Genomic DNA, 26722 nt, shown 5'->3' with positions numbered 1-26722 from the left:
CACCAAATATATGTATATATTCCTTACAGTTCTTAAATTGTTCACGGAGCCTCTCCTGTTGCAGGTCTTTCTTCTTTTGTATTTATGTTTCAGACAGCTTGGTAGCTATGGATTGAATATTTTCATCCTGCTGCGAAAGTGAAAATACTCATCTATGGTAGGTTTTCTCTGAAGATAGCAGGATGAATATTCTTACTTGCCACCTCCCCTTGGAATTGAATTCTGTTAGCTATTATATTAGACTGACCTGATCCAATGTGACAATGGCAGGTGGGAAAACAGGTACATGCTTCCAAAGGCATCTAGAAAAAAGAATACTTGGAGGCTTCTGTCATGAAACGCCTAGCACCCACTTTGGAGCTAACCCTGCGTCCACCTAGAAAGTCTTTCCCCAGCACTGCTCAAACCCGCCTGCATTTGCCGCTTGCGCGCTACACTAGCACCCTCCGACTGAGTCCCACTTGCTTCTGGGCAAGTCTCCCACTCTCAAGTTATTCCCCAGTGATTTCTAGAACACTGGGACCATACTCCAGGGGTCCTACAGCTTCCAGAAAGCATCCACAGATCCAAAAACACAAACCAGGATTCTTGGTCCAGGATAGCAGAGTCAATAAACTAACAAAGGTTTGTCACAGAACTTGACTAGAAAATGTGAAATCAGCAAACAATAACAGGTAACTAAATATGGATCAATTATAAAACTAAATATTTGTTTACTACTGAGGGAGTACCTGGGGAGTTGAGGAAATATAACTGCTCACAGGGCCTCAGTAAAGAGATCTTTCTCTCTCTGCTCCCTGGCTGACACTGGGGAAATCCAGGCAAGATTTGAACTCCAAGGCCAGTCAGAGCCCAGGGCATCAATTTTGAAAGTAGCTGCCCAATGATACTGCAGATTGCTTTTCCATAAGCTTAAACTGGAAAAGATAGTCTTTATCTGCAACAGCTTTAAAACTCAAAACAAGTGGCATCTGCTGGCCAATTATGAGAAATACACTTCATGAAATAATACAGTTTTCAGGCTTAGAAACCCACTGTTTCGTCACACCTCCCCTCTTTAAGCGAGACCCCGGACTGCAGCCTCTTCAGACCGCTGGTCGGGTCTCGACAGTCCGTTGTCAGGGTATTTTTGGCTCTAACTTCTTTGAGAGTCCATCAGCATTTCCATGTTCATTACCCTTCCAGTGCTGTATGGTGAAGTTGTACATCTGCAGGGACAGGCTCCACTGTAGTAGCTTCCCATTCTCTTCCGAGACTCTTTTAGGCCAGACCAGTGGATTGTGATCTGTGATGATGATAGAGTCTCGCCCATACAGGTATGGTTGCAGTTTCTTAAGGGCCCACACTAACGGCCAAACATTCTTTCTCAACCGTGGCATTTGCTACCTCTCTGTCAAGGAGCTTGCAACTCAGGTGCACAGTGGGGGTGCTCCTCTGCTATTCTCTTGACCAAGTACAGCCCCAATTCCATATGTTAAGGCATCAGTCTGTACCACAAATCTTTGTTGGTAATCAGGTGCAACTAGTACAGGAGCTGTAGCCAATGCAGTATCTAATTTTTGGAAGGCTGCTTCACACTCTGGATTGATTCGAGACAGTCTCTTTTTAGTCAGGTCAGTCAGGGGCTTGACTATAGTGCTACAGTGAGACACAAATTTTCTGTAATATCTTGCTGTCCCGAGGAAGGCCAATACTTGCTTTTTGGTTTGGTTTGGTGAGTGGGCCAATTCTATATAGCTTTCTCCTTAGCTGGTTCAGGCTTCAGCTGTCCACCTTCCACTTCTGCCATTCCCATCTGACATTTGCTGGGCTTGATGGTCAGGCAGGCCTCCCTGATTTGGTCTAACACCTCACTTAAATGGATCAGGTGGTCATCTCAAGTCTGACTACACACAGCAGTGTCACCAAGATAAGCCTATCATGCTCCTGTAGTCCATCTGAGAGATGATTTACCAAGCACAAAATGTACCAGGGGCATTTTTAATTCCAGAAGGCATCACAGTAAATTCATAAAGGCCAAATGGGTTAATGAATTCTGATTGCTCCTGAGCAGCAGCTGTGGAGGACTTGCAGCTCATCTGCATATCCTTACAGCCTTCTCCGGGGTGACACCCAGGTCCACTCCGATCCACTCAGGGCCTCCGCTCTAGGTGCCACGCGCCTAACGGCACGCGGGGCATTTTTCTCTTTGTATCTAATATTTTTCCAGTTGCTAAAGTACCTTAATCGTTTATGGCCCCTATTCACATTCTCTTCCTAGCTCTGTCCCTTCCTAATCTTTTCCCTCACCCCCTACCTCTCTCCGCTACAGGAACTCACTTCCCATCCATTGACTTCATCACCTCACCTTCTCTCCTACCCTCTTCCTCCCTCTTGGCTTTTAATCTCCGTCTCTTTCTTCCCTCCATTTTGCCTTCCCCATTCCACCTAAATACCTCTCGCCTTCGTGGCCACACCTCTCCTACTCTCCTCCGCTCTCTTTTACTCCTTCTCTTACTCTCAGCTGGTGACATCAATCCCAATCCTGGCCCTCCTCACCAACTATTATCCAAACTCTACAGATCTCACCGTGACCTCTCTAACCTCATCTCTATTCCTCTACTCCCCTCCTCTTCTCTGCCCTTCTCTTGCGCCCTATGGAATGCCCGCTCTATCTGTAACAAACTCCCCTATATCCAGGACCTCTTTATCTCGCGTCACCTCTATCTACTCGCCATAACAGAAACCTGGCTCTGCCCTGATGACTCTGCTTCAGTCGCAGCCCTGTGCCATGGCGGTTATCTATTTTCACATACTCCTCGCCCTGCTGGCCGTGGGGGTGGTGTTGGACTACTTCTCTCTCCCTCCTCCAGATTTCAACCCCTTCTTCCACCTCAATCTCACTGTTTTTCCTCCTTTGAAGTCCACTCTATCCGCCTTTTCTCTCCTCTGCCTCTTCGAATAGCGGTCATTTATCGTCCCCCTGATAAGTCCCTTTCATCCTTTCTCAGTGACTTTGACGCCTGGCTTGCCTTCTTCCATGATCCTTCCTCCCCCTCTCTCATCCTTGGTGACTTTAATATTCCTGCTAATGATCCTTCCAACTCTTATATTTCCAAGTTACTCGCTTTAACGTCCTCCTTTAATCTCCAACTATGCTCCACCTCCCCCACTCATCAAAATGGTCACTCTCTTGATCTCATCTTCTCCTCCAACTGTTCACCTTCTAGTTTCCTTGCCTCTGATCATCCCTCCTCTGATCACCATCTTATAACTTTCACACTTAAATCTCCTCCCTCCCAGTCCCGTCCTATCCTATCTAATTTATCTAGGAATCTTCACGATATTGACCCTTCATCTCTATCCTCCCATGTTTCAAACCTCCTCTCTACTGTGGCACCATCCACGTCTGTCAACGAGGCTGTTTCTTCTTACAACAATACTCTATCCTCTGCCTTAGACACTCTTGCACCTTTGATGACCCGCCCTGTAAGGCGTACAAAACCCCAACCTTGGCTGACTTTTAATATCCGCTACCTACGTTCCTGTACTCGCTCCGCCGAACGCCTCTGGCGGAAATCTCGGGCCCTTGCTGATTTCTTACACTTTAAGTTCATGCTGACCTCCTTTCAATCTGCTCTTTTACGTGCCAAACAGGATTATTATATCCAACTGACCAACTCTCTTGGCTCTAATCCTCGACTTCTCTTCACCACATTGAACTCTCTCCTCAAGGTGCCCCCTCCCCCAACTCCCCCTTCATTATCTCCTCAGACCCTTGCTGAATTCTTTCACAACAAGGTTCAAAAGATAAACCTTGCTTTCTCTACCTCACCAGCTCTCCCTCCACTAGTCCGTTCCCCTCTCTCTCCTTCCCCTCATTCCCTTTCCTCCTTTCCTGAAGTTACTATTGAGGAAACTACACTTCTCCTTTCTTCCTCAAAATGTACCACCTGTTCCTCTGATCCCATTCCCACCCACCTTCTTAATGCCATCTCTCCTACTCTTATTCCTTTTATCTGTCACATTCTCAACCTCTCACTTTCCACTGCGACTGTCTCTGCTGCCTTTAAACATGCTGTGGTCACACCTCTCCTTAAGAAGCCTTCACTCGACCCTACTTGTCCCTCTAATTACCGACCCATCTCCCTCTTTCCTTTTCTCTCCAAATTACTTGAGCGTGCTGTTCACCGCCGCTGCCTTGATTTTCTCTCCTCACATACTATTCTTGACCCACTACAATCTGGTTTTCGCCCTCTCCACTCAACCGAAACTGCGCTTACTAAAGTCTCCAATGACCTATTACTGGCTAAATCCAGAGGTCAATATTCCATCCTCATTCTTCTTGATCTTTCCGCTGCGTTTGACACTGTCGATCACAGCATACTTCTCGATACCCTGTCCTCACTTGGATTCCAGGGCTCTGTCCTTTCCTGGTTCTCTTCCTACCTCTCCCTCCACACCTTTAGTGTTCACTCTGGTGGATCCTCTTCTACTTCTATCCCTCTGCCTGTCGGCGTACCTCAGGGTTCCTTTTCCTACCATCTCTATGCTGATGACTCCCAAATCTACCTTTCTACCCCTGATATCTCACCTTGCATCCAAACCAAAGTTTCAGCGTGCTTGTCTGACATCGCTGTCTGGATGTCTCAACGCCACCTGAAATTAAATATGACCAAAACCGAGCTTCTCATTTTCCCCCCCCAAACCCACCTCCCCGCTCCCCCCGTTTTCTATTTCTGTTGATGGCTCTCTCATTCTCCCTGTCTCCTCAGCTCGAAACCTTGGGGTCATCTTTGACTCTTCTCTCTCCTTCTCTGCTCATATCCAGCAGATTGCCAAGACCTGTCATTTCTTTCTTTACAACATCCGTAAAATCCGCCCCTTTCTTTCCGAGCACTCTACCAAAACCCTCATCCACACCCTTGTCACCTCTCGTTTAGACTACTGCAATCTGCTTCTTGCTGGCCTCCCACTTAGTCACCTCTCCCCTCTCCAGTCGGTTCAAAACTCTGCTGCTCGTCTCATCTTCCGCCAGGGTCGCTTTACTCATACTACCCCTCTCCTCAAGACCCTTCACTGGCTCCCTATCCGTTTTCGCATCCTGTTCAAACTTCTTCTACTAACCTATAAATGTATTCACTCTGCTGCTCCCCAGTATCTCTCCACACTCGTCCTTCCCTACACCCCTTCCCGTGCACTCCGCTCCATGGATAAATCCTTCTTATCTGTTCCCTTCTCCACTACTGCCAACTCCAGACTTCGCGCCTTCTGTCTCGCTGCACCCTACGCCTGGAATAAACTTCCTGAGCCCCTACGTCTTGCCCCATCCTTGGCCACCTTTAAATCTAGACTGAAAGCCCACCTCTTTAACATTGCTTTTGACTCGTAACCACTTGTAACCACTCGCCTCCACCTACCCTCCTCTCTTCCTTCCCGTCCACATTAATTGATTTGATTTGCTTACTTTATTTATTTTTTGTCTATTAGATTGTAAGCTCTTTCAGCAGGGACTGTCTTTCTTCTATGTTTGTGCAGCGCTGCGTATGCCTTGTAGCGCTATAGAAATGCTAAATAGTAGTAGTAGTAGTAGTAGTTAGGGGAATCTGCCAGTACCCTCAACTAAGGTCCATTATAGTCAGGTACTGGACCCCAGCTAAGTGGTCTAGCAACTCATCCATCCATGGCATCAGATAGGCATCAGATACAGTACATTCATTAAGCCTCCTGTAATCCACACAAAAGCGGGTTGTGCCATCTTTCTTAGGAACCAGAACTACAGTAGTAGTAGTAGTAGTACAGGAGAGGCCTAGTGACTGAGATTTCTTTATAACATCTAGGGCTAGCATCATGTGCTTCACTTCAGCAGATATTCGATAGGCACTCTGCTTCAGTGGTGTATGGTCACCCGTGGTTCCATTGTGATTAGCCGAATGAGTACTTACTGGTTTAGTATAAAACACTTCAGCATATGTTTGTAATACTGCTTTCAGCTTCTGTTTCTGAGTGGGGGTTAATTGCTCTCCCACTACAACTTAATGTGTAGAGCCCTCTGGTAATGTCTCTCTACTAGGAGGTGAGGTATGGACTCACTATCCTGACACTGTTCTGGTGGGCTGCACACAGCTATCACAATGGCTGTGTGATCCACATTGGCCTTTAACATATTTACATGAAAGATACGCTGCTTTCCATCTTGAGTCCATAGATATAACATAGTTTGTATCATTCAGGCTCTGTATGACCTTGTACCTGCTGGCCCTCATGAAACTCTCTATTTTGAGCTTTATGATCATACCATGTCTTTTGCTTAGTTTGTGCTGCCTGCAAGTTATCTCTGACAAAGCCCACAAGGTCTTCTAATTTCTGACACATATTGACTACATATTCACTTACAGGGGTGTCAGAGGAGTCAACTTTCCCTTCCCAGTGTTCTCTTATTAGGTCAAGGGGCCCTCTCACCCTCCAGCCATAAAGCACCTCAAATGGGGAGAACCCGGTAGACTCCTTTGGTACTTCCCTGTATGCAAATAGTAGGTAGGGCAAGTATTTTTTCCCAGTCTGTCTCCCGATTCCACAAAAGTCTTTAACATATTCTTTAATGTCCCATTAAATCTCTCAACCAACCCATTAGTTTCAAGGTGATATGGGGTAGTGCGTACTGATTTCACACTACAGTGTGCCACAGATTTTAGATCAGCTCAGACATAAACTGTGTCCCTTGGTCTAAGAGTATTTTTTGTGGATATCCTACCCATATTTCTAGCAGGGCAGTGACAAATTTCTCTGCTTCTGTTGAGGTTAAGGCTAACGCTTCAGGATATCTGATAGCAAAGTCCACCACTGTCAGTATATATCTTTACCAGTCCAGCTAGAGACGCCACTATATCCACATCTATTCTCTCAATTGGCTCACTGATAATGGGTAAAGGTTTCAGGGTTGATCTTGGATCTTACCCACTCTTTGGTACGCATCACGGGTTTGACTGTAGTCAGCTACGGCTTGAGATACTCCTGGCCAATAGAAGTTGTGTGTCAATCTAGTGCGTGTTCGTGTCACCCCCTGATGTCCTGCTACTTGGAATGTCATGTGCAATCTGTAGGAGTTCTCTGTATGCCCTGGGCACTATAAGCTGTTTGCCTGCTCTCCAGGGCCTGTAGGATCAACGAGATCAGTCTCTTTGTACAGTAATCCCGCCTTTCCATAGGATACGATCTTTACAAGTCTGGTTGGCTGACCAGCCCTCTGCCTCAGGGCTTTCCAGGTCAGAGTCAGAGTGTTGTGCTTCCTGAAAAGCATGTCTCTGTCCTATATTAGTGCCCATATCTTGAAGGGTCTCTGCTGGTTATTCTGTCAAATCAGGGTCAACAGTCTGCTTAATAGGTATGACTGTTAAGTCAGGCTGTTCCATACTCACGGCTCCGATCACGGCACTGGATCACTGCCTCCTGCTGCTTGGTCAGCTGGTTCTACCTGGTCTGGCTCTGGAACTAAAGAGGTGTGATGGGACGACTTTCCTATGAAGAGAGGCTGAGAAGGCTAGGGCTTTTCAGCTTGGAGAAGAGACGGCTGAGGGGAGATATGATAGAAGTGTATAAAATAATGAGTGGAATGGATCGGGTGGATGTGAAGCGACTGTTCACGCTATCCAAAAATACTAGGACTAGAGGGCATGAGTTGAAGCTACAGTGTGGTAAATTTAAAACGAATCGGAGAAAATTTTTCTTCACCCAACGTGTAATTAGACTCTGGAATTCGTTGCCGGAGAACGTGGTACGGGCGGTTAGCTTGACGGAGTTTAAAAAGGGGTTAGATAGATTCCTAAAGGACAAGTCCATAGACCGCTATTAAATGGACTTGGAAAAATTCTGCATTTTTAGGTATAACTTGTCTGGAATGTTTTTACGTTTGGGGAGCGTGCCAGGTGCCCTTGACCTGGATTGGCCACTGTCGGTGACAGGATGCTGGGCTAGATGGACCTTTGGTCTTTCCCAGTATGGCACTACTTATGTACTTATGTACTTATGTACCTTCTTCTTCTGCTTGTTGGGCCGTCCGGGTCACCATAGCGCAAAGGCAGATTCAGCTATTAAGGGTAATATGCATCAGACCCATGCTGGTCCTGCACAGCATCCTTACCAGCATATTTTTTATTATTCCTACTTCTCTGTATCCAGGCTTGGTACCCCAATCCAGGAATACTCGAGCAATGGGTACAGTCTCTCTGGATCCATTGTCTAACACTACCTCCACAGTGTGCCTTGGAAGAATGGCATCTTCAGGTGCTAGCTCTGGTCATAATAGCATGCTTGAGCCATTATCCACAAGCCCAGCTACCTGGGTCTGATTCACAGTTACTGGGGTGCTGTAATGTGGAAACCATTTGCTTCCTTGCTTCATGAATGACCAGTAAGATTTTGTACTGCGGCAGCTGCACATGCCTCCTTCGTGGGACTGGAGCCACCCACAAAAGCCACCAGCTTCAGTGCAGAAAATGAAATGCTTTTTAGTGCAGACTTGGGGTTCTCTGGGCAATCCGCTCTGAAATGTCCTGGAAGCCCACACTGATAACAAGGACGCTCATGCCTAAAGTCTTTGTTAACAGTCTCCAAGGTTGCAGGGATATTTGACTTAGGGCCCTGGCTGCTCTTAGATCCCGGCTGCTGCAGATAAATATGGCTTCTCTTTGCCAGCCAGGGACGGTTAGCCATAAAGATGTCAGCCAACACAGCTGCCTTCTCTGGAGTACGTGTCAAGTGATCTTGGACATGTTCCCTCACCTCAAGACGACAACGCTGAAGAAACTGCGCTAGGACTATCAGGGTTTGGCAGTCCTCCAGGGTTTTGACCTCAGCTCCACTGGGCCACCACTGATGCTGCTATCTTAACTGGATCACAAACTCGCTGTGAGTATCATCCCCCCCACCTTTTTTTTTTTTTTTTTTTTTTTGCAATATCCAGAACTTTAGTCTGTAGGTCTCGGAGGTAATGGCGTAACGGTTCAACAAAGCTTTGCACACCTCCTCAAACTGGGAACACATCTCCATGGACAGTCCTTGGCATGTCTCAAGTGCTCTGCCATTGAGCTTGCCTCCCAAATAGCACACCCAGTCTTTCTGAGAAATCTCATTGAGACAGCAAATTTTTTCAAAGGTAGTTAAATACAAATGTTATGTCGGTTATCATCAAACTGCAGAAACAAGTTGGGCCCAATCTGGGCTGTGGATCTTGCCTCGGCATAGAGGTTGAGCTGGGGTATTGGATATGGGCCATTTCCAGGTGGAATTCATGCTTTTCATGCCTCAGCTTGAATTCATGCTCTTGTCGCCGCAGCTGAATTTCCCGCTCTTCACACCACAACTGGTCTAGCCATTGTCGCTCTACCATGTAGATCTGCCTGATCTCAGTTGGTTTGGCATCCAACTCTGCCAACTCACCAACCTCTGCCCACAAGCAGTCTGGTCTCCCCCCCCCCAAAGAGCATTCTGCACTGGTTAGTCCTGCAGCAAATCCCCGCTGAGGTCATCCAGTTGCTGAGTTATTTCAGGCATATCTGATGTTTGAGGGCCGCTACCAGTTGCCATCAGCACACTTCTAATCTCCTAACACTACCAAGAAAAAAAAAATGAAAAGGAAAGGGACCCTGCTATGCTGCACTTGTTCACTGTGCTCTGTGTCTGGAGGTTGCAGATTTTAAAAACTCTGAACCACTTAGTGGATGGTGACCCTCATGCCACACACACTGAGCCTGACAATCCCATCGCTGCTACAATGTCATGAAACACCTAGCACTCACTTTGAAGTTAACCCTGCGGCCACCAAGAAGATCTGTCCCCAGCACTGCTGTGGCCCGCCTGCACCTGCCGCTTGTGCTCTACACTAGCACTCTTCTCTCGCCGACTGGGTCCCACTTGCCTCTGGGCGAGTCTTCCACACTCAAATTATTCCCCAGTGATTTCTAGGACACTGGGACCACATTCCAGGGGTCCCACAGCTCCCAGAAAACACCCGCAGACCCAAAATCACAAACCAGGATTCTTAGTCCAGGACAGCAGAGTCAATAAACTAATTAAAGAACTTGAACAATGAACAGAAAAAGATGAACTCGGCAAACAACGGGTAACTAAAAAGGGGTCAATTATAAAGGCGGCGTAACAGGACGCATGAAGTAGCAGCTCTGGCCCTGAATCGGGAAAATATTAATTCTATAACAGAATGCCGCATACCAAACGAAAGGGGGCGACGCGGATAGTCCCCCCACCTACCTCGTCTCCCTCGAAGTCTCAGACGGCGCTCGAGCGCTATTTTCTGCCAGTCTCCCATATAGTAGGAGATACGGATCCTATAGCGAGGTCTTCCGGGGAAGCGGAGACACTGCTAGGAGAAGAAATATCTCTGTCACCACCAGCAATTGTGAGGCCTCCGTGTCCGGCGTCTACAGCGGAGCCCGAGGAGCAGGGACGCCCTACCGGAAGTGTTGCGGGCGAGACTGCTTGTGAGGGGCGGGAAACGCTGGAACAGACGCCGAGAACAGAAGGAAGAACAGCAGGGCCATCGAAGGAGGTAAACCTGGACATGATATGGACTGTTTTGAATAAAATGGATGCTACACTACAACGAACTTCAGGAGAAGTGAGTACTTTTGAAAAAAAAATTCCAAGAATTGAATTTAAAAGTTGACCAGTTAAAAACGGACATTGCTGAAAAGGTAACAGATTTCCAGAATAAAGTAGACTCTTTTCAAGAATTTAAAGTTGGTGTGGTCAAAGATAATACAGAAATACGAAGAAAATTGGAGCAAATTGAGAATTTTAATAGAAGATTAAATCTACGATTACTAAATTTCCCCAAACTCTCTGGGATTAATCTTCATGACTTGTTCAAAAGATATTTGAATGATGTCTTAAAAATTCCCCAAGAAGCGATCCCGCCAGTTAACAAGATTTATTATATTCCAAATCCCAAGGGAGAGAAAGGGAAAAGACAAGAAGGACTACAACCAAACTTAGATTTAGAGAACATCTCAGCAATACTAGAGAGTTCAGTGGACGAAAATACAGAGAGGTCAACTTTGATAGTTTCCTTTATTTTTGAACAGGAATAATATCATGAGACTTTACTTTAAAAATTTACAAACTTGTTTCGGCGGAGTAAAAGTACAAATCTTCCCTGATGTCACAAAATCTACCCAACAGAGAAGGAAAGCTTTTCTAGCACTGAAAGCAAGAACTCTAGAGATAGGCGGGATGTTTTTCCTCGCCTATCCGTGTAAATGTCTGGTTAGGTTGGGTCAGGTTAAATACACCTTTTATTCACCAGACAGTCTAAAATCATTCCTGGAAGTTAAGCAATTGAAATAATTAAATAAGGGAGGATTTACGCCACCTAATTTCTTTTTTTTTTTTTTTTCTTTTATTGTATATTGGAACTTCCCTAACTCTGATCGCCCAATATTTGTAAATGAGGTCTAAGGAAGTATAGAGAATGTGTTGTTAAGAAATGGAATGTATCTTATTATTTGCCTTTTTGGCTTGTTGTTATGAAAATTATTAATTATTAAGAAAATTACTATGGCTGTATTTCAAACAAGTGAATTCTTGTTAAAAGTGAAAACGAATAAATATATTAAATATAAAGGGAAAAGGGAGTGAGACTTGCGGTTTACATAGTATGTACAAGTACTTATTTGTACCTGGGGCAATGGAGGGTTAGGTGACTTGCCCAGAGTCGCAAGGAGCTGCAGTAGGAATCAAACCCAATTCCCCAGGATCAAAGTCCACTCACTGCACTAACCATTAGACTACTCCACTTCTATATTGTTCCACTACTTCAAACTTTGCACTGACTTTTCTGCCCTCTTTTTAAAGATTCCAGTGGTCCTGCTATGCCACACCTCTTCCCTCCTCTTTATTCTCATGCCATATTTCCTGACAGAACCTCCTTGTTTTCTCTTGAAACTAGCTGTTGAGCCCGTAAAAACGGGCTGGTATAGAGGTTTTCCTCCCCCCGCGGTCACCACCGCTCCCCTCCCCCCCGCGAAGTCGTCGCCGCCGCCACCCCTCCACCTGGCCTGGGCCCTCTCTTCACTTCTGAACTTACAGATCCATTCGCCGAACGCAGCAACGCACATCAGCTGAGCTGCCCCTTCCTTCTCTGCCTGTGTGTGTCCCGCCCTTGCTGACGTTATGTCACAGGAGGGCGGGGCCACAGGCAAAGAAGGAAGGGCTCACTGCAGCTCAGCTGATGTGCGTTGCTGCGTTCGGCGAATGGATGTGTAAGTTCAGAAGGGAAGAGAGGGCCCGGGCTGGGTGGAGGGGTGGCGGCGGCGACTCCGAGTGGGGGGGGGAGCAGTAGCAACCTCGGCGGCGCAGTTTCCCTCTCTGTCCCGCCCCCCCCCCCCTGCCGTCATCACGTATTGACGCGGGGGCGGGACAGAGAGGGAAGTCTCTACTGCGCATTTGCGAGTGAGTACGGTCACTCGCCGTTTATATGTTTGATGGGCTACTTTTCTTTGAAAATCTTTCCCAATCTCCTTCCAAGACATTTAGATTCCTTCCTCCCTCAACACTGTCAAATCTAAACTGGAAACACTGTTTACCTTTTTGTAGCCTTCCCGTAATCCAACATAAAAGGGTATTTTGTGTCTGGTTTTACTTGGTAAGTTACAAGTCACCCTTGATTAGGACTGCCATATAAATATTAGAAATACATGTACTACTCATGTAATTGTTGCTATATGGGATCATCTGAAGAATGGATAGGGTCTGAAAAGCTCATGTAGAGTATTTGACAGATTTTCTCAAGGTAATAATTTGATCATCCCATTACACCATTTATGAGCTATAAAAATCTCTTCCTTTACTCCTGAACAGCGTGATAGTACATTAGGTATCGGGCAACCATTATGTGGTTCAATTTTTTTATTTTTTGAGAATTGTATTGCTACAACTCTGGAATATAATTTGGAGTAAGTCTGTAATTGCCTGCTGTATAGCTCTAATCTCCCCAATTCTGTGTATTACTGTGTTAACTGTTTTATTTTATCTCTGCCTCTGCTCTGGGGAGTACTGCAGAAGGATGAGATTAAGCTCTGTCTTTTGTATAATTCATATGATGTAGGCCCTTTGAAGATCAAACAGTGAGTGTGACTGGTATCGATTCCTTGACCAGCAACTCCATACATCACCACCATCTCCATCAGCAACAGCAGTACATGGAAGAGACTAGTGGCAGTTTCATAGCACAAAAGAACGCCAGGGAGGCTTCTGGCAAGAAAAAAGAGGAGGCCAAGGCAGTAACAAAGAAGCCCAAGGAGAAACCTGATGCTATTTCACAATTTGATCTCAACAACTATGCAAGTATGTTCTGCTAATTGCTAAAAAACCATAAGATAATGTAAGGTAAAAGGGTTTTTCTGTATATACCTTAAAATTTTTACTTGTGTAGGTTAAGAATATGGGATAAAGTGGAGGTGCTTCAACATAATTAGGAATTATGAAAATAAGCCATCATAAATGCAGATTATATTTCTCATTGTATCTGACCACCAACATTTTTAGTGCTCTATCCCTGGATAAAGCATCACTTCTTGAATTGCAGTCCAAACCAAGTTCTATGCAGGTTGGGTGGGGTTATTTCCCTCTTTGGAAGCTGTTATAGGCTTGAGTATCTCATGCACAAATATGGTCATAACCTGAGGGGAGTCGAGATTTCTTTGGTGATAAGTTGACCACTCTCACATGGCCATGATTGGTACCAAGTAGACAGTTTCTTGCAAAGCAATTTGGCCTTTCTCATGCTGCTGTATCCTGTCTTTCCATATCATCATGCTGATCAATCCATAGACTGGTGGGTTGTGTCCATCTACCAGCAGGTGGAGATAGAGAGCAAACTTTTGCCTCCCTATATGTGGTCATGTGCTGCCGGAAACTCCTTGTATGTTCTCTATCTCAGCAGGTGGTGGTCACACACAGCAGCAGCTCTGGCTAGGCCTCCAAGCCTAATTTTTAGGTTTTGTTGAGTGCCTGGGGTTGAGGGCTCTTCTTGAGCAAGTGCAAACCTGGTGGCACCAGGTCCCTCCTTTTCTCCCCCCTCCCGCTGGCTCCATTAAAAAAAAAAAAATTTTTGAACGTCCTTAAAGGCGTTTATTTCGACGTTTATTTAAACGTTTATTGCAGCTACTCACTGGGACACCAGGTCGTTACAGCTCGGAGCGGAAAGCAGGTAATTTTTACCTTTTTATAGCGGGCAGGGGGTTCCCCGATTGATCTCCACGTGGCCTATGGCGTCGGAGGGCGAGGGCGCAAAGAGTCGCTCCCCGGATCGCTTGTGCGCTTCTAGAGGGGATGCGGGGGTCTTAAAGTCTGATTCGCCCTTGTTGGGTGACAGTTTCGTGACCGATGAGTGTCCCGGTCCTTCCTCCGGTGTGGCGGTTTTTCCCGCCATAAACGCCCTTCCCCCGCTGCTCGCCTCCGCCATCTTTGCCGGCCACGAGGCTCGGACGGCTTCTTCTTGGGCCGCCCTTGAGGTGGGAGACGTTAATGCCATGAACGCCCTCAATTTGGGCAACGGCACAAAAGCGGCTAAACTTAAGCGCCGTTCTTCCCGCGCGGCTCCTTCGCGGAGTGTCGCACCGGACGCCATTTTGGATGCGCAGCATGTCTCTCCCCCGCTCTTGCGAGCGCCGGTTGAGGGTGCGTCTAGGGCTGTAGCCCAGGCTGCGGAAGTGCACAGTCTGGGGGGTTTCTCCCCCGAGTTTGTTTTGCTGCTGCATCAGGCCTTCCTTATGCAAAACGCTGCCCCTGCTCCCTCGTCTGGTAAAGAGGTTGAGGCCCCCGGAGGTAAACGCCCTCGGGTTGATTCCCAGGCCTTGGAGGACTTTGTCTCCTCCGATGTAGATGAGGGCAGCGTTTCTGAGTTCTCCCAACAGTCCTTTGCGGATTCCTTGGAGGAGACGGATCCCCGCTCGGATGGAGCGGATGACCCCTCTGCAGCGCGGCTCTTTAGCTCAGAGGATTTGCCCAACCTGTTAGTGCAGGCCATGGGCATTTTGAAGATTTCCTCTCCGGAGGACGTCTCTCCCTCAGCCCCTGTTGGTTCTGCCATTATGCTGGGGACGAAGCGCCCGCCTAGAACCTTCCACGTGCATGATGCCATGCACACCTTAATTTCGGCTCAATGGGATGTCCCGGAAGCGAGCCTTAAAGTGGCTAGGGCTATGTCCCGCCTCTATCCTTTGCCTGAAAGTGAACGTGAGGCCTATCTGTGGCCTACCGTGGATTCTTTAATCACTGCGGTGACTAAGAAAACGGCGTTGCCGGTGGAAGGTAGCACGGCCCTAAAGGACGCCCAAGACAGAAGATTGGAGGTGGCCTTAAGGTCGTCCTTTGAGGCGGCTGCTTTAAGTTTGCAGGCCTCAGTTTGCGGCTCCTATGTGGCCAGGGCGTGCCTGACTATGGTGCAGCGAGCTTCCCCCTCGGATCATTCCTTGAGGGCTGATTGGCCGGCCCTGGAATCGGGCTTGGCCTATTTGGCAGACTTGCTGTATGATGTCTTGAGGGCCTCAGCTAAAGGCATGGCTCAGACAATCTCTGCGCGGCGGTGGCTTTGGCTGAAGCATTGGTCTGCTGACCACGCCTCTAAATCCCGCCTGGCTAGATTGCCTTTTAAAGGCAAGCTGCTGTTTGGGGTCGAGCTGGACAAAATCGTGACCGATCTCGGCACGTCTAAGGGCAAGAAGTTACCAGAGGTCAGGGCTCGGGCTAGTACTCGCCCCGGTACCTCCAGAGGACGGTTTCAGGAAGCCCGTCGGTACCGCCCGGGCAGGTCGGGCTCTTCTGCCTCCTCTTCCTTCAAGAGGAACTTCTCCCCCAAGCAGCATTCCTTTCGCAGAAACCGCCGTCCCGGAGGTGCTCCCTCCGGTCCTCCCCCAGGGTCTCGTACCCAATGACGGGGCCTTGGTCCACGCCCCAGTGCAGATTGGAGGACAGCTGTCCTCGTTTCTGGGCGAGTGGACCACAATAACTTCAGACGCTTGGGTGCTGGAAGTCATCAGAGACGGCTACAAGCTAGAGTTCTGCCGACCCTTAAGAGACGGGTTTGTACTCTCTCCCTGCAAGTCTCCGGTCAAGCTGTGGCAGTGCAGCAGACCTTGGACAATCTGATCCGCCTGGGTGCGGTTGTTCCGGTGCCAGAAAATCAGCTTGGCAAGGGACGTTACTCCATTTACTTTGTGGTACCAAAGAAAGGAGGTTCTGTACGGCCTATCCTCGACCTCAAAGGGGTCAATCGGGCCTTGAAAGTTCGGCACTTTCGCATGGAGACTCTCCGCTCTGTTATAGCGGCAGTGAAGGCAGGGGAGTACCTGGCATCCTTGGACATCAAGGAAGCATACTTGCATATTCCCATCTGGCCTCCTCATCAAAGCTTTCTGCGTTTTGCAGTACTGGGCCGACACTTCCAGTTCAGAGCCCTCCCGTTCGGGGTGGCTACTGCTCCGCGGACCTTCTCCAAAGTAATGGTGGTCATCGCGGCCTTCCTGAGGAAGGAAGGAGTGCAAGTCCATCCTTATCTGGACGACTGGTTGATCCGAGCCCCCTCTTATGCAGAGTGCGGCAAAGCTGTGAACCGGGTGGTTGCTCTTTTGAGCTCCCTGGGGTGGATCATCAACTGGGAGAAAAGCCAGCTGCGCCCAACTCAGTCCCTGGAGTATCTGGGAGTTCGATTCGACACCCAAGTGGGCAGAGTGTTCCTGCCAGACAATCGGATTGTCAAGCTTCAGGCTCAGGTGGACCAGTTCCTAGTAGCCTCTCCTCTTCGGGCTTGGGACTATGTGCAGCTGTTGGGCTCTATGACGGCCACGATGGAAGTAGTGCCCTGGGCCAGGGCTCATATGAGACCACTACAACACTCTCTGCTGCAGCGCTGGACTCCGGTGTCGGAGGATTATGCTGTGCGCCTTCCCTTGGTCCCAGCAGTGCGCAAGGCGCTGAGCTGGTGGACGCAGACAGACAAGTTGTCTGCAGGATTGCCTCTGGTGACCCCGGAGTGGATTGTCGTCACGACGGACGCCTCTTTGTCGGGCTGGGGAGCCCACTGCTTGGGAAGGACAGCGCAGGGGCTCTGGTCTCCTGCAGAGGCAAAGTGGTGTATCAACCTCCTGGAACTCAGAGCCATTCGGTTGGCGCTTTTGGAGTTCATCCCGGTACTGGCGTTGAAGCCAGTACGGGTCCTGTCGGACAATGCCACGGCTGTGGCCTATGTCAACCGCCATGGAGGTACCAAGAGCGCCCCTCTAGCCAAGGAGGCCATGAATCTATGCCAGTGGGCGGAAGCGAACCTGGAACAGCTGTCAGCGGCCCACATTGCCGGAGTCATGAATGTCAAGGCGGACTTTCTCAGTCGCCATACCTTGGAGCCCGGAGAGTGGCAGCTATCTGCTCAGGCGTTCTTGGGATCTGATGGCGTCATCGGCCAATTGCCAAGTGCCGCGCTTTTTCAGCAGAGGACGGGACCCTCGATCCCTGGGAGTAGATGCTCTTCTCCAACAGTGGCCGACACAAGAGCTCCTCTATGTGTTCCCGCCCTGGCCCATGTTGGGCAGGGTGCTAGACCGGGTGGCAAAACATCCGGGCCGGGTAATCCTGGTGGATCCGGATTGGCCCAGACGTCCCTGGTATGCGGACTTGATCAGGCTCTCAGTCGACGATCCTCTGCGGCTGCCAGTGGAGCAGGGTCTGTTACATCAGGGTCCCGTGGTGATGGAGGATCCCTCCCCCTTTGGTCTTACGGCCTGACTATTGAGCGGCAGCGTCTGAGGAAGAAGGGCTTCTCAGACAAGGTCATCGCCACTATGCTGAGAGCGAGGAAGCGCTCTACTTCTACTGCTTACGCCAGGGTTTGGCGTACCTTTGCAGCGTGGTGTGAAGCAGGCTCATGTTCTCCATTCACTGCTCCAATTTCTTCAGTGTTGGCATTCCTGCAAGAAGGTCTGGAGAAAGGCCTGTCGCTCAGTTCCCTTAAAGTCCAGGTAGCGGCCCTGGCTTGCTTCAGGGGCCGCCTGAAGGGTGCTTCCCTGGCTTCGCAGCCAGATGTGGTGCGTTTTCTCAAGGGAGTTAATCACCTGCGCCCTCCTCTGCACTCGGTGGTGCCTGCGTGGAATCTCAACCTGGTGCTAAGAGCATTACAGAAGCCGCCTTTTGAACCCTTGTCGAGGGCATCTCTGAAAGACCTGACGTTAAAAGCAGTCTTTTTGGTGGCTATCACTTCAGCCAGAAGAGTTTCCGAGCTCCAGGCACTCTCATGTCGAGAGCCTTTTCTGCAGTTCACTGAGGCAGGAGTGTCTATTCGCACAGTGCCTTCCTTCCTGCCCAAGATTGTTTCTCGCTTCCATGTGAATCAGCAGCTCAGTCTCCCTTCCTTTCGTAGGGAGGACTACCCAGAGGAATACTCTGCTCTTAAATATCTGGATGTGAGACGAGTCATCATCAGATATTTGGAAGTGACCAATGATTTCCGGAAGTCGGATCATCTGTTTGTCCTGTTTGCAGGTCCTCGTAAGGGTCTGCAGGCTGCTAAGCCTACAGTGGCAAGATGGGTCAAGGAAGCCATAGCAGCGGCTTATGTGGCCGTGGGGAAGGTGCCGCCTATCCAGCTGAAGGCTCACTCCACTAGAGCTCAGGCGGCCTCGATGGCAGAGGCCGGGTCCGTCTCCTTGGAAGAGATATGCAAGGCGGCAACTTGGGCATCGGCTCATACATTCTCCAAGCATTACCGCTTGACTGTGGCTGCTCGGGCGGAGGCCCGGTTTGGAGCTTCAGTGTTGAGGTCAGGGATTTCAATGTCCCGCCCTGGGTGAGTACTGCTTCGGTACATCCCACCAGTCTATGGATTGATCAGCATGATGATATGGAAGGTAAAATTATGTATCATACCTGATAATTTTCTTTCCATTAATCATAGCTGATCAATCCATAGCCCCTCCCAGATATCTGTACTGTTTATATTCTGGTTGCATTTCAGGTTCAAGTTTAGTCTTCAGTTACTTCAGGAAGACTTCGTGTTCAAGTTTTTTCAATTGGATTCTTCAAGAGTTGAGACCAGTTTGTGTTACAGTGAGCTGCTGCATTCCTCTCCCCTCCGTTTTACGGGGCTGGATTGAGACTTAAAATTCTGCCGGCATTCCCTCCCGCTTCGTGCGGCTGTAGGGCAGCTTTGTACCCCTCCCGCTTCGGCGGTGTTAGGGTCAGTCAGCTCCTCCCGCGGTTGCGGTTGCAGGATAAGCCAGATCCCCCCGCATCGGCGGGTGTGGTGTCCCTCCCCCGCTCGACGGATTCCCCTCCCCCACTTGTGTGGGGATGAGCTGGGTTAATTCCCTTCCCCCGTTTCGGCGGTGGTGAGCTGGGCAGAGTGTCCCTTTGTGGGTGTAATTCTCTAAGTGCTGAGTCCTGCGGATGGAGCTTTGATATCGACATACTGAGGAGTTTCCGGCAGCACATGACCACATATAGGGAGGCAAAAGTTTGCTCTCTATCTCCACCTGCTGGTAGATGGACACAACCCACCAGTCTATGGATTGATCAGCTATGATTAATGGAAAGAAAATTATCAGGTATGATACATAATTTTACCTTCATTCTTATTTGGGAAGCATTATAGGTTTTGTGTTTTGGTGTTAAAAAGTGTTGATGTAAATTATCTATAATTATAATGTACTTGAATTTTAAAATTTGTATTCCTCCTCTTGTTAGACCAGTCCAGATGCCACCTTGCCTGCAGATGGAGACAGAGAACATAATGTGTCCACTCCACAGCATAAGGAGTGATATGACTCTAAAACTTGCCTGTATTCTGCCTCCTGTAGATTATGGCAGGTGGGGCTAGTGCAGCAAGCCTTGGGTGTTCTCAGGGATCATTATGCAGACCTTTACCCTGATTGAGCCAGTGGAACAGGTAGCTGCCAAATCTGTGGATTGTGACTTGGCTGGGTTTTTTTTCTGAGCACTGTCAGGATGGTGACTTCGATTGGTGAGGGTCCCTGGCCCCCCCCCCCCTCCTGTTTTGCCCCTCAACACTGTTTTATGAGGGATAGTTATTTATTTGGTTTTATTGAGAGTGTATCAAGAGGATGGCTGCTGAAGAGAAGACACCCTTATGGAAAAAAAAATCAGTGGAATCATTTTTTTTTTTTTTTTAATATCTGCTTTTACGCCATGTTATCTTATAAAGTTACCCTGTAAGAGTGAAGCAACATCTAAATACTCCATATCCAGGTGGATTTAGGAGGCATTTTTTTATGCATGTATTTTGAAGTGAAGATCAGTGCTAGGGGGGCTTAATGAGGGCCCAAGCAGCGTGCTGAACAGGTTATAGTAGTTGTCCTAGAAGATATATGTTAAGTGGCTACGTAGTACTCATTGCATTCCTTTATGAAGCACTAACATGAGATTCCTGAGAAAATAGAGTTCCTTGTCATCAGCAGCAGATGAATCCATTAACTGATGGATTGTATCCACCTAACAGCAGGTGGCGATAGAGAACACTGAAAAGACACAGTGACCCTGGGCGGCTAGCTCCTTCTGCCTTCACTATATCTCTATCTCCCAGCAGCTGTGGACGTTGCTTGATCAGCTCCTAGATCTCTGCCTGGGGTGGCTCCTGTGCTTTGCCAGTAGAGCAGGGGTGTTGTGGCTGGTGGTGCCCACTTTGAAGGCATACTTGGTTTTGTTCCCTGTCCCTGCCTTACTCCATCCCCCCTCCTCCCGGAGTCCCTCGTTTGCTGCCTGCCTCCAACTTTCCTCACAGTGTAAAAAAAAAAAGGGCATGCTTATACAGTGTTGCTGTTTCTGAGGCTTTCTCTAGAGATTCTGGTTCTGTGCAGCTTGACTGGAGCTCGTTGCCTCGGTCTTCTGAGGTGAGAGTGGTGCCCAGCTCCTCCGGGGAGGTTCCTGCGGACAGCGTTCTGTGCAGGTTAAGTTTTGGTGCGAGGCCGCCATTTTATTTCTATATTTCCGTCCAGTCGGGCGATGGCTGCTGAAGCAGTTAAGCGCTGCTCCCGCTGTGGTAAACGCAGGTCAGCAGCGGGGCTTTGCAGTACGTGCTCCTTAGACGCTTATGCTAGTACGGGCATGGTGAGCGGTGATTCTTCCCGCTCGACGGAACTGGCAGCGGGTGCTATTTTGGAAGTGTCACGTGGCTCGACCCTCGCTGTTGCGGAGGAGTCTGAGTGCAGGGGGACGCCTCGTGCCGAGGCTGCTAGAGGAGGTCCTTCCCCCACTCCTCCTAATTCGGGGGCGGAGGGCCAGGGTGAGTTTTTCTCCCCTGAATTTGTGCTGCTGATGCATAAGGCCTTTATGTTAAAAAGAGCTCTGCCGGAGGCATCTGACACTACGATGCGGACTGGATTCCCTCCAGGTTTTGATAGCCCTGTGTTGGCTGCTGACTTTACTTCTTCCCCTGAGCATTGGACTGACACTAAACGTAGACGGGTAAATTCCCCGTCTGAGGGTGGCGCCTCTCCTTTTTCCCCCCTGTGGTCAGGCTGTGGGGAGTCTGAGGGGTCTGGCAGGCCCTCATGGATGGATGATCCAGATGAGGGTGCCTGTTTGTTTTCCACAGGACTTGGATGATCCTAAAGCGGTGCAGGTTTTCTACCACGACGAGCTGCCAGCTCTCATTTCTGACGCCTTGCAGGCCCTTTCTATTGAAGATCCAGCCGAGGGCGATGCCTCCTCTGTTAATCCTAGGATGGCTAGTACTAAGAAGCCTTCTCGGGCTTTTCCTGTGCATGACTCCATACAAGAGCTTATTTCAGCTCAATGGTCTGACCCTGATGGGCCTTTGAAGGTAGCCAGGGCTATGGGTCACCTTTACCCTCTGAGTGAGAATCACTTGGCCCTTTTTGGGATACCTAAAGTAGATGCATTGGTCACAGCCGTGACTAAGAAGACCACTCTCCCGGTGGAGGGAGGGGTCGCTTTGAAAGATATGCAGGACCGGTGACTAGAATCTGCGCTGAAGCGGTCCTTTGAAATCTCAGGCCTTTCCTTAAGGGCGGCTATTTGCAGTTCCTATGCAGCCTCGGCCTGTCTTTCCTGGTTACAGCAGGCGGTTGATCAGCCCGAGGATGGTGCAGGTTCCCTCTCTGAGGTTGGCCCGTGTATGGAGTCTGCCCTGTCCTTTTTAGCTGATGCCCTTTATGATCTGGTCAGAGCTTCAGCTAAGCAGATGTCTGTGGCGGTTTCTGCCCGCCGTCTTCTTTGGCTGCGGCATTGGGTGGCTGACATGGCCTCTAAGCAAAGGCTGGTGAGGTTACCCTTTCGGGGCCTTCTGTTATTTGGAGAGGAATTGGAGAAGATTGTTAAAGACCTAGGGGACTCTAAGTCCCAACGGTTACCTGAGGATAGGCCGAGGCCTTCTTCCAAAAGTCCTGTTTTTCCCTCCTCTTCCAGGCCACGTTTCTGCGAAGCTCGCAGGTATTGTCCGGGGCACTCTGCTGGGGTTTCTCAACGTGCCCGTTTTGAGCAGAGGAACTCCTTTCGCTCAGACAAATGTTCTGCAGCAGCCAGGAGTTCAGGGGCGTCCTCCACAATGACAAGACGCCGGTCCACTCGTCGTTTCCTGCAGTAGGGGGTCGTCTTTCCCTCTTCCTCGAGGAGTGGACCAAGATTTCTTCGGATCAGTGGGTCCTGGACCTGATCAGAGAAGGCTACTAATTGGAATTCAGTGCCCTGGTGAGAGACGCTTTTATGGAGTCCCGATGTGGCACTGCCGTCAAACGGGCGGCGGTAGAGGAGGCCTTGCAAGTCTTGCAGCTCGGAGCGGTGGTTCCGGTGCCTCCCGCCAAACGCGGCTGCGGTCACTACTCTATTTACTTTGTGGTCCCTCGAAAAGGCGGGTCTTTCAGACCGATCCTTGACTTACGAAGAGTCAACGAGGCCCTAAGAGTGCGACACTTTCGCATGGAAACCCTGTGCTCCATCATTGAGGCGGTACAGCCAGGAGAGTTTCTAACATCTCTGGACCTTAATGAAGCTTACTTGCACATTCCTATTTGGCCTCCGCATCAGCGGTTTCTCCAGTTTGCGGTTTTGGGCCAACATTTCCAGTTTCAGGCCTTGCCTTTTGGCCTGGCCACAGCTCCCCGTACCTTGTCGAATGTGATGGTGGTGGTAGCTGCTTTTCTCAAGCGAGAGGGTATCAGAGTTCACCCGTATCTCGACGACTGGCTAATCAGGGCGGATTCGGCAGACAAGAGCCGACTCGCCACAACCAAAGTTATAACAGTTCTTCAGACTCTGGGCTGGGTGATCAATTTGCCCAAAAGTCACCTGACCCCATCTCAGTCTCTCGAGTATTTGGGGGTCCGGTTTGACACGGCCTCGGAGTTCGTCTTTCTCCCCGACCACAGGCGATGCAAGCTTCAGAATCAGGTCCGTCAGCTCCTGGGGTCGATGACGGCCACAATGGAGGTGGTTCCCTGGGCGAGAGCTCACATGAGGCCGCTGCAGATTGCTCTGCTTCAGCAATGGTCTCCGCTATCCCAGGAATGCCAACACAGACTAACGTGGCTCCCTGCGGCCCGGCACAGTATGGATTGGTGGCTCTCCGACAGGATGCTGCGACAGGGAATGCCGCTCCGCTTCCTTCTTGGTGCCTAGTGATAACGGATGCCAGCCTTTCGGGCTGGGGAGCTCATGGCCAGGGCAGCTATGCTCAGGGTCAGTGGACACCCGTGGAAGCGGGGTGGTCCATCAATCACTTGGAACTGAGAGTGATATTCCAGACTCTGCAAGGGCTTCTTGTCCGAGTTCTGTCAGACAACACAACAGCGGTGGCCTACATCAATTGTCAAAGCAGCATGCAGTGCAGGGCCCTGGCCGCGGAGGGTGCTCAGATTTTCCGCTGGGCTGAGCTCCACTTGCATCTGCTGTCCACAGCTCACATAGCAGGTCAGAGCAACGTGCAAGCCGATTTCCTCAGCAGACATCAAATTGACCCAGCAGAATGGGAACTGGCAGAAGACGTTTTTCTTCAGATTTGTGCCAAATGAGGGACTCCCAGATTGGATCAATGGCGTCAAGTGCAAAAGCCAAAGTCCCTCACTTTTTCAGCAGAAGGAGAGATCCTCGCTCGGTGGAGTTGGATGCACTGGCTCAACCCTGGCCCTCGGGCCTCCTGTATGTGTTCCCTCCTTGGCCCTTGATAGGGCGAGTCCTGCGGATTCGTCTGCACTGAGGATTGATGATTCTCATCGCTCCGGATTGGCCAAGGTATGCAGATCTCTGTCGGATGCTGGTGGAGGCTCCAATTCCTTTGCCTCTGGTGCCGAACCTGTTGGTTCAGGGTCCGGTGACTATGGAGGATCCCTGCCGATTTGGTCTTACGGGCCTGGCTCTTGAGAGGGCATAATTGAGAGACAAGGGCTATTCTAACAAGGTCATTTCCACTCTCTTGCAGGGCCGCAAGCGGTCTACCTCCGCAGCTTATGCTCAGACCTGGCGCAAGTTTGAGGCGTGGTGTGCTTCAAAGCGGTCACACCCACGCGGGCTTCAGTCTCGCCGGTTCTGGTCTTTTTGCAGGACGGCTTACAAAAAGGCCTGGCTTACATTTCCTTTCGGGTTCAAGTGGCAGCATTGGCATGCTTCCGAAGGAAAGTCTCTGGCTTGTCTCTTGCTGCTCATCCGGACATTGTCCAATTTCTCAGAGGGGCGCTCCCGTGCGGTCACCGTGTCCGGCCTGGAACCTGGGGCTGGCGATGAAGGCTCTTCAGCTTTCGCCTTTCAAGCCGCTTAGGCGAGCTCTGAGAAGGATGTGACTCTCGACAAGTCTTTTTGGTGGCCATGACATCGGCTAGACGCGTATCTGAGCTTCAGGCGCTTTCCTGTCGGGATCCTTTTCTACAGTTGTTAGAGTCCGAGGTAACGGTACGTACAGTGCCTTCCTTGCTCCCTAAGGTGGTTTCAGCGTTTCACCTGAACCAGCCCATTTTTCTACCTTCCTTTTCTAAGGAGGACTTTCCGGATTCCTTTGGGCAATTGCGTCTTTTGGATGTCTGCAGGGCTCTGTTGCAGTATCTACAGATGTCAAATGACTTCAGGACTTCTGATCACCTTTTTGTATTGTTGACAGGTCCTCAACGTGGGTGTACGGCGTCTAAGACCACTATAGCCCGTTAGCTCTGGGAAGTCATTTTTTCTTCGTATCTGCTTTCAGGCCAGTCTCCGCCTGAAGCGTTTAAAGCGCATTCCACGAGAGCAATTTCCTCCTCGTGGGCTGAAACGGGTGTCCTTTCTCTTCAAGAGATCTGTCGTGCGGCTACTTGGGCTTCTCAGCTCTCGTTTGTACGTCATTAGAGACTGGATGTTGCAGTGAAGCAGGACGCGCATTTTGGAGTGCAGGTGCTTGCTCGCGGAGTTGCCTGTTCCCACCCTATGTAGGGAGTGCTTTGTTACATCCCATCAGTTAATGGATTCATCTGCTGCTGATGACAAGGAAGGGAAAATTAGGTTCTTACCTTGGTAATTTTCTTTCCTTTAATCACAGCAGATGAATCCATGATCCCTCCCTGCCAGGTTTGTTTTTTGTTCAGATCTTTCATGCAGATATTGTATCTCATCGGGAGGAGTTGAAGACCAGTTCTCAGAGTTTCTACATGCTGTTCTATTGCAGGAGGTTGAGATCGTCCCTCCTTTGGTTATTGCTCCGGTTCTGTGGCGTTTGTTCACTGTGGGGAAAATTTACGTTGTTTTACCTTTCTTATTCACTCTGCTTTGGAAGTTTCATATACTGAAGGCAGAAGGAGCTAGCCGTCCAGGGTCACTGTGTCTTTTCAGTGTTCTCTTTTCAGTGTTCTCTATCTCCACCTGCTGGTAGGCGGATGCAACCCATCAGTTAATGGATTCATCTGCTGTGATTAAAGGAAAGAAAATTATCAAGGTAAGACCCTAATTTTCCCTTTTGTGGGATAGAAAGCAATCTTCTGTTCTGGATTAGGAATTGGCTATTGGACAGAAAATGGGGGGTAGGATTAAATGGCTGTTTCTCTCCATGGAGGAGGGTGAATAGCGGAGTGCCACTGGGATCTGTGCTATTCAACATATTTATAATATATCTCAAAAAAGATATAGCGGAATTAGAAAATGTTCAAATAAGAGCGACCAAAATGATAAAGGGGATGAAACTCCTCTCATATGAGGAAAGGCGAAAGAGGTTAGGGCTCCTTCAGCTTGGAAAAGAGATGATATTGAGGGAAGATGATATTGAGGTCTACAAAATCCTGAGTGGTGTAGGAGTAGAGGTGGATAGATTTTTTTTTTTTTAACTCTTTCTAAAAGTGTATGTTGTACCTTGGGCTCAGACCTATTTGCTCGTCTCCCAGTTCAGACTTCAGGGTGGCTTCCATTAGCCCAGTGTCAGAAGGCTACTTTCTCTGGAACGAATGAAGTAGCCTGAACAGGTGACTCACAATTGTCTCTGGCAGGGAATGGATCAGGAGACACCCCCCCTCAATTTTTTTTTTTGTATTTTTTGCTCTATAGAGGTGAATATGAAAGGCTGAGAGTTGTGGTCTGTGGCAGCTTCGATGGTGACAGTGGCCCTGGTTGAGTACTATCAAGTCCAAATCTAGACTGAGGGCCAGTCAGCCATCTAGCAGTATAGCAACCCTGGCCTCTAGCTTGAGAGAAGGCAGTCCAGGTAGTTGCAGGCAAGACAACACAATGTACTGATTGGAACAGTACAGAG

The 26722-nt window shown here is 49.2% G+C and overlaps 1 protein-coding gene across 1 annotated transcript in view; it reads left to right on the top strand.

Annotated features, from left to right (window-relative positions):
* Nucleotides 1-26722, top strand: part of PRRC2C (proline rich coiled-coil 2C) — a 458438-nt gene that overhangs the window by 217238 nt on the left and 214478 nt on the right. Inside the window, 1 exon segment of the mRNA XM_030208285.1 lies at nt 13100-13338. Within this exon segment, the coding sequence (XP_030064145.1) occupies nt 13100-13338 (239 nt within the window).

The sequence above is a fragment of the Microcaecilia unicolor genome, chromosome 6 (assembly GCF_901765095.1).
Source record: "Microcaecilia unicolor chromosome 6, aMicUni1.1, whole genome shotgun sequence".
NCBI classification, from domain to species: domain Eukaryota; kingdom Metazoa; phylum Chordata; class Amphibia; order Gymnophiona; family Siphonopidae; genus Microcaecilia; species Microcaecilia unicolor.
Note: the sequence above shows the minus strand (reverse complement) of the source record. Positions and strands in the feature narration are given on the sequence as shown.